Source organism: Rhincodon typus, chromosome 1, assembly GCF_021869965.1.
Source record: "Rhincodon typus isolate 14 chromosome 1, sRhiTyp1.1, whole genome shotgun sequence".
Classification (NCBI taxonomy): domain Eukaryota; kingdom Metazoa; phylum Chordata; class Chondrichthyes; order Orectolobiformes; family Rhincodontidae; genus Rhincodon; species Rhincodon typus.
In genome coordinates this window covers 12,917,088-12,928,715 of record NC_063332.1, presented here as the reverse complement: position 1 = coordinate 12,928,715, position 11,628 = coordinate 12,917,088, and the positions used below count along the sequence as shown (strand labels likewise).

The following is an 11,628-nucleotide window of genomic DNA, read 5'->3' as shown; positions in this document are numbered from 1 at the left end:
TGTGTGTGTGTGTGTGTGTGTGTGGGGGTGTGTGTGTGACAGTGCGTATTTGGTTGTGTGGGACTGTGCCCAGTGTCTGTCCCACTCTGGCCTCCTGTCCCCTCAGGGAGATCAGTCTCAATCATTACAGGCAAAGTCGTGCTGTTGAAGAATGAATTTGGTTACAATCCGGGGTTTCCTCAAAACCCTTACCGAGCCGCCAAGGGCCCAGTTACAGTGTAAGGGAGGATCGGAGGGTCCATTGTCCTCACCTTGTTCATGAGCCTCTCTGAAAGGCCTGGTTTAACCCCCTCGCAACACCCAGCCGCCCCCACCCACACCGATCGCTCACTCACCATCATTGGGCATGGTGAGGATGGGGATTTGTGTGATCGAGCCATTCCTGCCCTCCACTCGCCCAGCTCGCTCATAGATCGTGGCCAAATCCGTGTACATGTAGCCAGGGAACCCCCGTCTGCCAGGAACCTCCTCACGAGCTGCGGATACCTGCATGGGGTGGGATGGAGATCGGGAAAGTGGGGGCAGGGGGAGAAACACCCGGTGTGCCACCATTCCATTTATAATCAAGCTGCAAGCCGGCACAGCGTCTCTACCGTATTCACCCATACTTCCCTTCAGCCCATCCACCGTCTCCTATCCCCCGGTCCCCTTCCTGCTCCAGGAAAATCCAGATATCCTTCTCGGAGTAACTGGAATTCCGTTTCTAGAATCAAAAGATTAAATCGGTTCTGATCTACAATGCCGATATCGACACTCGTTGCGAAGATGCATTTGTGAATAGGGATGGAATGATAAAGATCACACTAATGTTGTCTTTGTGACCTCTTGTGCCTCTCATTTCTGCTTCATTGGTTCTTCAGCTGCCTGAGCCACAAACTGTGGCATTCTCTCCTTAAACCTGTTTGTCTATTTGGGTACAAACAGCTTCTCATTCCTCCTTTCAGATGCTCCCTAAAACCTTCCACTCGGACTCAGATTTCTGTCACCAGTCTGAACATTTCTCTCTGTCTCAGTGCCACACTTTCCATGGTTTTTACTTTGGCCTGGGCGATCTCTCTGTGTGGAACATTCGCACCCAATGGCAAGTGGGAAACACCCTGAGGTTCTTGCCCCTTTACTGGTGATTTGACCTCTTCCTCCTCTGACCCCTACGCCACACTCTCGACCCTCACCGTCCACTCAACAAACCGCATCTCAAGCCCTCATTCAGGCAAGTTACAGCTTTCTGGGCTCAACATTGAGTTCAACAATTGCCAACTTTCACCCCAACATGCAGTCTTTAGAACAGCAGCCTTTGTTGCTGATTCTGAACCCACTTACACTACCCTTCAGTCCATCTTTTGTCTCTGTACTAGCCCCATTCCTGCTCCCTCTTTGTTATGTGTGTTCCAACCATTCCTTTCATTCCTTTGTCTGCTCGCTCCCTCTCTCCTGCTGCCTCTAGTTAATTCCTATCTGCCTGCAGCATCAGTTAAAGCATGAATTATAAAATCATACAGTTCAGTAAAGGCCCTTTGGCCCATCAATTCTGTACTGCCAAACTATACAACTACCTACTCTTGTCCCATTCTCCCGCACTAGGCCCACAGCCTTGAATGTTATGACTGTATTGATCACTTTTTAAAGGTTGGGAGGTTTGTTGCCTCTGCTACCCTCTCAGGCAGTGCGTTCCATACACCCACACCCTCTGGGAGCAAAGTTTTTCCTCAAGTCCCCTCTAAACCTCCTGCCTTTCACCTTAAAATTATGTCCCCTTGTTAGTGAACCTCTAACTCAGAGGAACATCTGCTTTCTATCCACCCTGTCCATGCCCCTCATAACCTTATACACCTCCATCCGGTACCCCCTCAGCCTTCTCTGCTCCAAAGAAAACAACCTGAGCTTATCCAGCCTCTCGCTGAAATGCTCCGTCCCAGGCAACATCCTGTTGAATCTCCCTCTGCAACCTCCAACCCCCAGTGCAACCACAAACCTCCATTGTCTGCTCCACTGATGCTGCCTGACCTGCCGCAAGGAGATCATCAGAACGTTACTGCTTGTGGGATCTTGCTGTGTGCACACTGTCTTCTGCGTTTTCTTTGATTCATTCATGAGACGTGGGCATCTCTGCCTGGGCCCAGCATTTATTGCCCATCCCTAGTTGCCCCCTTGAGAAGGTGGTGGTGAACTGCCCTCTCGAGACACTGCAGTCCATGTGCTGTAGGTTGACCCACTGGGGAGGGAATTCCAGGATTTTGGCCCATCATTTAGAGTCATAGAGCAATACAGCATGGAAACAGGCCCTTCGGCCCAAACTGGTCCATGCTGACCATGGTGCCCACTCAGCATCTTCCAACTGCCCACATTTGTTCTATATCCCTCTCAATCCTTCCCATCCATGTACCTATCCAAATGTTTATTAAATGTTACCGTGGTACCTGCCTCAAACACTTTCTCTGGCAGCCCACCATATACGCACCACTGTCTGTGTGAAGAAGTTGCCTCTCAGGTCCTTCTTAAATCTTCCCCTCTCACCTTAAACCTATACCCTCGCATTTTCAATTCCCCATCCCTGGGAAAAACACTATATGCATTCATCCTATTTATGCCTCTCATGATTTTATACACCTCAATAAGGTCGCCCATCATTCTCCTATGTTCCAAGGAATAAAGTCCTATCCTGGCCAACATCTCCCTACACCTCAGGCCTACCAGTCCTGGCAACATCCTTGTAAATCTTCTTTGCACATTTTCCAGTTTAACAATGTCTTTCCTACAACAGGATGATCAAAACTGTACATAATACTCCAAGTGCGGCCTCACCAACGACTTATACAACTGTAACATAATGTCCCAACTCCTATACTCAATACCTCAACCGATGAAGGCCAACATGCTAAATGCCTTCTTCACCACCCTGTCCACCTGTGACATCACTTTCATTGAAATATGTACTTGTATGCCTAGGTCCCTCTGTTCTACAACACTCCTCAGGACCTTCCCATTTACTGTATAAGTCCAACCTTGGTTTAACTTTCCAAAGTGCGACATCTCACACTAATCTATATTGAATTACATTTGCCAATCCTCAGCCCACTTCCCCATCTGATCAAGATCCTTCTGTAATTTATGATAAACTTTTTCGCTATCAACGATACTTCCTAACTTTATATCATCCACAAACTTACTAATCATGCCTTGTACATTCACATCCAGATCATTTATGTAAATAACAAAGGTCTGAGCACAGACCCTTGTGACACACCACTAGTCACAGACCTCCAGTCCGAGAAACAACCTTCAACCATCACCCTCTGCTTCCTACCATTGAGCCAGTATTGAATCCAATTAGCTAGCTGTCCCTGGATCCCATGCGACCGAACCTTCATGACTAGCCTGCCGTAGGCACCTTGTCAAACGCCTTCCTAAAGTCATTATAGACAACATCCATTGCCCTACCCTCATCTATCGTCTTGGTTACCTCTTCAAAAAACTTTAAAAGATTTGAAGTTGTAGACACGCTCGCCGAGCCAGTGTGTTTGGTTGCAGGTGTTTCGTCACCCTGCTAGGTAACACCGTCAGGGCGCCTCCAGTGAAGCTTCGGTGTTCTGTCCCATTTATTATTTATATGCCTCAGTTTGCTGGGGTGTTTGGTACCTCTTCCGGTTCTGTTTCTCAGTGGTTTGTACACAGGGTCTAAATCAATGTGTTTGTTGATGGAGTTCCAGTTGGAATACCAGGCCTGCAGGAATTCCCTGGCGTGTTTCTGTTTAGCTTGTGCGATTATGGATGTATTGTCCCAGTTAAATCTGTGTCCCTCTTTGTCCGTGTGTAGTGAGATCAGTGAGAAATGTCATGTCTCTTGGTGGCTAGTTGGTGTTCATGTATCCTTTTATTGTCAGTTTTCTTCCAGTTCGGCCTGTGTAATGTTTCTCACAGTCCTTGCACGGTATTTTGTACATTATCCCAGTTTTGCCAGTTTTGGGTATGGGGTCCTTAACGTTAGTCAGTAGCTGTCGTAGGGTGGTTGTTGGTTTTTGGTACAGTCTGAGGAACGTTCACCGGGCCCGAAACGTTAACTCTGTTTTTTCCTTCGCAGATGCTGCCAGACGTGCTGAGCTTTCCTAGCAACTTCTGTTTTTGTTCCTGATTTACAGCATCCGCAGTTCTTTCGGTTTTTATATTGAATTAGACCCTGTGTACAAACCACTGAGAAACAGAACCGGAAGTAATACCAAACACCCCAGCAAACCGAGGCATATAAATAACAAGCGAGACAGAACACCGACACTTCACCGGAGGCGCCCTGACGGTGTTAACAAGCAGGAGGACGAACCGTCTGCAACCAAACACACCGGCTTGGCGAGCACGTCTACAACCTAAGCTACAAATTGTCTCAAAAATCTAAAAGATTTGTCGGACATGACTTCCCGCGCACAAATCCGTGCTGACTGTGAAATGGGCCATTTTTGGAAGAGAGTGAATCCAGGATGTCCTGTCACCCAGGTGTGGCCCCAGATTCGGTCAGGCCAATGTCTAAATTGTGTCCCATTCCTAGGCCAAAGTGTAAGCTGTGCCCTGACCCGATTGGAATGATTTCCCACGGTAGGAAATGGACCGTTTCCAGACAGGAGTGAATCCAGGAATGTCCTCCCGCCTGGACAGCCTCCAGGCCTGGGTGTGGCCCCTGGATTTGGTCAGGGCAGACATCGAACTGTGCCCCATTCCTGGGCAAGGGTGCGCTTCACAACCATTCTGCTTCATTGGTCATGAAGAGCTTTGAGCCAATCTGAGTTTGTGCAAGATGAGGAAAGGTCAGGAGGAGGTCATTCCACCCATCGAGCCCGGTCCTATCCTTCAATGAGATTGTGGATTGTCTTCTACCTCAGCGTCATTCTCCTGCAATATTTCCATGTCCCTTGATGGAAATTCAACATGTCCATAAAGACTCTAGCTGATTTTTATAGATGCACCATGGAAAGGATTCTGTCTGGGTGCATCACAGTGTAGTACAGCAACTGCTGTACCCAGGGCTGTAAGAAATTACAGAGAGTTGTGAACACAGCCAGGCCATCACACAAATCAATCTTCCATCCATTGATCCATCTCCACTTCCCACTGCCTTGGGAAAGCAATCAACATCATCAAAGACCCCTCCCACCCATTATATTCTCTTCCACTCTCTTCTGTTGGGCAGTAGCTATAAAAGTTTGAATATATGTACAAACAGATTCAAGAACAGCTTCTTCCCTGCTGTTATCAGACTTTTGAACGGACCTCTCAAATGTTAATGTTAATCTCTCTCCCTGTGCACCTTCTCTGCAGCTGTAACACTGCATCCTGTACTCTGTTCTGCTACCCTGATGCCCTTTGTATGGTATGATTTGACTGTAGATCAGGTAAGACAACAGTTTCCACTCAGTACACATGACACTAATACATCAAATCAAACTAAATCAAATTTTAAAAATGCCATTAAAATCTTCCGAAACCTAATGATTTCTGTCCTGAACTCACTCAAATGACTGAGCCTCCACAGCCCTGTGGGGTGGAGAATTTCAGTGATTTATTACCCTCTGAGTGAAGTAATTAATCCTCACCTTTGTCCTAAAAGGCCTACCCCTTATCCTGACTATGTCCTCCAGTTCTAGACTCTTCAGAAATCACACGACACCAGGTTATAGTCCAACAGGTTTATTTGAAAACACAAGCTTTCGGAGCCTCAGTCCTGTTGGACTATAACCTGGTGTCGTGTGATTTCTGACCTTGTCCAACCCCAGTCCAACACCGGCACCTCCACGTCATAGACTCATCAGGTTGGGGAAATGCCTTAACTACATTCACATCTTAAAAACACGACAGAAATAAGGCCCAGAGTCCTCAATCGTTCCTCTGATCGCCCACTTTACAGCTTTATTGGGTTCTGTTTCCTAACTGCAGTCAGAGTTTTTGGAACTCACTAGACCCTGAGATTGTTTATCAGAGGTTGCTGGAACAGCTCAACAGGTTTGTTAGCATCTGGCCTCTTCCTCAGAACTCGACCCGAAACATTAACTCTGATTTTACTTTCACAGATGCTGCCGAACTTGCTGAGCTTTTCCAGCAACTTCTGTTTTTGTTTCTGATTTACAGCATCCGCAGTTCTTTCGGATTTCATTGTTAGTCAGGGTCCTGATTGTCCCCTTTCCATCCTTAAACCGAGTGTGAACTGACTACGCCCCTTGTTTCTCTCTGACTCCGTGTCACCTTTGACCTTGGCCTGGACTCTGAACCTTTCAGTGTGGGATCTGGGTGTATATTGGTCACTCACCTCACGTAGGGCCTCAGCATATGAGCTCATATCCGTCAGGATGACCAGGACATGTTTCTCACATTGATAGGCCAGGAACTCGGCAGCAGTCAGGGCCAGGCGGGGAGTGATAATCCGTTCAATCCTGCAGGATAATCACAGTCGGTGGGAATTAATACCCATCTCAGTGAGGGAGAAGTTCCATCTCAGGTGCACACAGCTCTCAGAGCTAAACTGAGCTCTGTCCTCTTGTACCTCACGCTGGGTTCATTGGGTTTCAGTGAAGATTCAGAGCTAAATTATAACAACATCCGTTGGGATTGGAGATACTTCCTAATCCACCTGCTCAGGGATGTTCTGACACATCTACCGGAGAACGTGGAACTTGACCCTGGCCTTCTGGCTCAGAGGCTCGGACACCACCTACTCCACTCAGCTTATATTCCCCTTGGGAGGCCATTCAGCCCACTCAGTCTGCCCCACCATTCGTTGAGATCATAGTTGTTCTGATAACCCTCAAATCACTTTCCTGCCTTTGCCCCATATCCCTGGATCGTCTTACCAAGTAAATAGTACAGTGGCTCAGTGGTTAGCGCTGCTACCTTGCAGTGCTAGGGACCTGGGTTTGAATCCACCCTTGGGTGACTGCCTGTGTGGGATTCCTCTGGGTGCTCAAGTTTTTTCCCACAGTCTAAAGGCATGCAGGTTAGGTGGACTGTCTGTGCTAAATTGTCTTTAGTGTCTGGGTTAGCCATGGGAAATGCGGGATTATAGTGTAAAGTAGTCAGCTCCTCTATTCTTCCTGCCAAAGTGCATAACCATTTCCCACATGGGTCTAGGCCTGAAACATCAGCCTTCCTGTTCCCCTGATGCTGCTTGGCCTGCTGTGTTCATCCAGCTCTACACCTTCTTATCTTATATTCCATCTACCACATTTTTGTCCACTCACTGACCCTGTGTATATCCCTCTGCAGACTCTGTAACAACCACACCAGTTACTTTCCCACTTATTTTAGTGTCATCCACAAACTTGCATACAGCACATTTACTTTCCTCATCTACGTGATTGGGGGAGGTGATGGTCCCATTGTATGTCCTTGTTCTTCTTTCCTTCTTTCTTTATTCCTCTATTTCTTTATTTTTCTGCCTTTATATTCAATGTTTTGGTTTACTTTTATGTGTTTTAAGATGGCGCCAGAGAGTACTGACGCCATACAGCACTTCTTATAGCATTTTGTAACAGAATACACATGACAATAAATAAACCATATCAAATCAAATTATTGCTAGACTATTAATCCTGATAACATTCTGGGGACCTGGGTTCGAATCCTGGAATCCTGGATCGCAGAATTTGAATTCAATAAAAATCTGGAATTAAGCATCTAATGAATTGTCAATTGTCAGAAAAACCCATCTGGTTCACTAATGTCCTTTAGGGAAGCAAACTGCCATCCTTACCTGGTCTGGCCTACATGTGACTCCAGACCCACAGCAATGTGGTTGACTCTTAAGGCAGTTAGGGACGGGTAATAAATGATAGCCCAGCCAAGTGATACCCACATCCTGTGAATTAATTATAACAAAAAATTGGAAGGTAAACCCAGGATGTTGATAGTGGGGGGTTCAGTGATGGTAACACCATTGAAGGTCAAGATGCAGTGGTTAGATTGTCTCTTATTGGTGATGGGCATAGCCTAGCAGTAGTGCAGCACAAATGTCTCCGGGCATTTGTCGGCCCAAGGCTGGGTGTTGTCCCAGGTCAGAAGTCACACGACACCAGGTTATAATCCAACTGATTTATTTGGAAACACAATTGGAGGACGTTAACCCGAAGATCAATGGGGCGTTTTATAAATTCCTACTTTAGTAATAAAACCAGTCTGACTCCAAATCAAAACACAAACAGGTTCTAAACAAGGCCTCACACCCAACATGCATTGTCTGACCTAAAATGTCACCTGTTCTTTACACTGATAAAGCCTTTAGTTCTCTCAGGACCATGACTTGAAAGGGATTTGGAGATTTATATATACATATTAATCAATTAAAACCTTCTAATTGATTAAAGATATACAGCATCTTAGGTTTGTTTAATACATCCTTGTCGATGTTGTGACCCTTTGATCTTTTACTTATAAATTCTGTGTCTGATACCACCTCTCTCACTAACACCTGAAGAAGGACTGAGGCTCCGAAAGCTTGTGTTTCCAAATAAACCCGTTGGACTACAACCTGGTACAAAAACAGAAGTTGCTGGAAAAGCTCAGCAGGTCCTGGCAGCATCTGTGAAGGAAAAAAACAGGGTTAACGTTTCGGGTCCGGTGACCCTTCCTCAGAACCTGGTGTCGCGTGATCTCTGACCTTGTCCACCACAGTTCAGCACTGGCACCTCCACATCATGGGTATTGCCCAGGTCCTGCTGCATTTAGCCATTGGGCTGCCTCAGTATCTGAGGAATCACAAATGGTGCTGAGCAATCAGCAAGGGATATGGGCCCTGAATCCTTTTTTTGGAGTTTTGTTTCATGTCCAATCTCATCAGACCTGGGGACTCTTCCTGCAGTCCTGCCTTCTACCACTTGGTGACACCAGAGCACCGTCTAGGTACTGAGGCCCATAGTGTCCCCTAGAGTCAGGAGGTGGTCACTGCTCCTCACCTCACAGAGCCTGCCCCCATGTGGTTTGCTGCGGAACCACACCGATCTGCAGGATTATTAAAATTTATTTACCAGGAATCAACCAAACCTCCTCTACCTCACAGATGACCGAACGACCGGATTAAAACTACGCTACATGCAAGTAAAAACTGGTGGAAAAACATTGGCATTTGTGCGTGCTCCCCATCAATCGAGCTAGATTGTGACAGGAGTTAAATTTGCTGACAACACCAGGTGAAGTGGGAATTCGGTTGCTAAAAGGAATGAAACAGTCTGCAAAGGAACAGCAACAGGTTCAGTGAGGGAGTAGAAATCTGGCAGATGGGGTATAATGTGGGTAAATGTGAACCTCTGGCAGGAAGAAAAGAAAAACGGGACGCCATTTAAATGCAGAGAGCTTGCAGGAGTGCAGAGGAATCTGGGAGTCCTAGTTTATGAATCACAACAAGTTAAGGCAACTGGAATATTAAAGCAGATGTTTGAAACAAACACACAGTTGTTTCAGAAACAGTTCAGAGAAGGTGTACATGACTGATTATGGGTATAAAAGGTTGACTCTATCAGGAGGGGTTGAACAGGTTAAGCCTGTGCCCATTAGAGTGAGAAGATGAGGTGACCCTACTGGAGCATGGAAGATCCTGCAGGGACTGGACAGGGTGGATATCTTATCATGGGGGAAGTCAAATCAAGGGGATGCTGACCAAGGATCAGCTGTCCTCCATCATTGGGGGTGCAATGGCCTAGTGGTATTATTGCTGGACTATTAGTCCAGAGACCCCCAATAATGCCCTGGGGACCTGGGTTCAAATCCTGCTGTGGCAATTGAATTCAATAAATGTCTGGAATTAAGAGCCTAATGATGACCATGAATCTGTTGTCGATTGTTAGAAAATCCCATCTGGTTCACTAATGTCCTTAAGGGAAGGAAAACTGCCATCCTTACCTGGTCTGGCCTACATGTGACTCCAGACCCACAGCCATGTGGTTGACTCTTAACTGCCCACTGGGCAATTAGGGATGGGCAATAAATGCTACCCCAGCCAGTGATGCCCTCATCCCATGAGTGAATAAAGGGAAAAAAATACAGAGACAAGAAGAAATGTTTACTCTGAGAGGATCTTTGTACCATAAGATACAGGAGCAGGGTTAGGCCATTCTGCCCATTGAGTCTGTTCCACCATTCGATCATGGCTGATATATTTCTCAACCCCACTCTCCTGCCTTCTCCCCATAATCCTTGATCGCTTTACTAATCTATCTCTGTCTTAAATACACTCAATGACTTGGCCTCCACATCCCTCTGCAGCAATAAGTTCCACAGATTCACCACCCTCTGGCTGAAGAAATTCCTCCTTATCTCAGTCCTAAAGGGTCGTGCCTTCACTCTGAGGCTGTGCCCTCGGGTCCTAGTCTCTCCCTACAAGTCATTAAGTGTATTTAAGACTTAGAGAGATAAATTAGTAAGGACATGCAGGGTTATGGAGAGGAGGCAAGAGAGTGCAGTAGAGAGACAGATCAGCCATGATTGAATGGTGGAGCAGTATAAACTCGATGGGCTGAATGGCCTAATTCTACTCCTGTGCCTTCTGGTCTTATCTTTAGACTGTGAGAATTCTCGTCCTTGGAAAGCAGTGAGGGCTGGGCCTTTGAATGACTCGAAGCTGAGTTAGACACATATTGGGTAGGGAATGGAGAGGCGGTAGTGGGAGGCAGACAGGAGGGCAGAAGTTGAGAATACAGTCAGATCAGCCAGGAGCTTCTCAAAGGGCAGGCAGGCTTGAAGTTCTCAATGGCCTGTTCCCCTGCTCCAAGCTCCACAATTCCCATAACAACAAACAGTTTCCAACAGCTATGTCCCTGTCCTGGAAATGCTTAGTGGGGGCAGTGTAGAGGGAGCTTTACCCTATATCTAACCCCGTGCTGTCCCTGTGCTGGGAGTGTTTGATGGGGACAACGTGGAGAGAGCTTTACTCTGTATCTAACCCCGTGCTGTCCCTGTCCTGGGAGTGTTTGATGGGGACAGTGTAGAGGGAGCTTTACTCTGTATCTAACCTCGTGCTGTCTCTGTCCTGGAAGTGTTTGATGGGGGACAGTGTAGAGGGAGCTTTACCCTGTATCTAACCCCGTGCTGTCCCTGTGCTGGGAGTGTTTGATTTTGAAACTGCTGAAATAGAAAATATACTGTTCTGTTTCCCGAAGTGAAATGTGTGTTGTCAACCAGAAGGATTTAGACCAAGTCAGAGCCTTACGTAGGGTCATTGGCGAGATTGAGAAACAGGCAGACATTGTCCATGGTGCCATTCTCTTCGAAATCGGATTTGAAGAATCGAGCAGTCTCCATGTTCACCTGTGAGCCGCAGGAGAAACAGATGCACAGTTACTAACCTACCTGGATCACCCACTCCCTCCCCCAGGGTTATACACTGCGTCAGTGACATTGGCACTGCAGGTCATCCTGGGCCAGCAGCAAATGTGTGTGTGTGAGTATGTGTGTGTGTGTGTGAGTGTGTGTGTGTGTGAGAGTATGTGTGTGGTGTGAGAGTGTGTGTGTGTGTGTGTGTGTGAGTGTGTGTGTGTGGTGTGAGTGTGTGAGTGTGTGTGTGAGAGAGTATGTGTGTGTGGTGTGAGTGTGTGTGTGTGTGTATGTGTGTATGTGTGATGTGTTTGTGTGTGTGTGTGAGAGTGTGCGTGTGTGTGTGTG

General features: G+C 46.8%; 2 protein-coding genes across 2 annotated transcripts in view; one reads left to right on the top strand and one right to left on the bottom strand.

The window, feature by feature from the left end:
- LOC125482023 (V-type proton ATPase subunit B-like) overlaps positions 1-6,410 on the bottom strand; it is a 9,983-nt gene extending 3,573 nt beyond the window's left edge. Inside the window, exons 1-2 of the mRNA XM_048594022.1 lie at positions 6,290-6,410; positions 336-486 (exon numbers count right to left, since the gene is read on the bottom strand). Coding sequence (XP_048449979.1) covers positions 336-486; positions 6,290-6,309 — 171 coding nt within the window. The 5' untranslated portion in view covers positions 6,310-6,410. The remainder of the gene's footprint in view (positions 1-335; positions 487-6,289) is intronic.
- A 4,808-nt stretch (positions 6,411-11,218) lies between these two features.
- Positions 11,219-11,628, top strand: part of LOC125484252 (shootin-1-like) — a 3,958-nt gene continuing 3,548 nt past the window's right edge. Inside the window, exon 1 of the mRNA XM_048602228.1 lies at positions 11,219-11,276. Within this exon, the coding sequence (XP_048458185.1) occupies positions 11,219-11,276 (58 nt within the window). The remainder of the gene's footprint in view (positions 11,277-11,628) is intronic.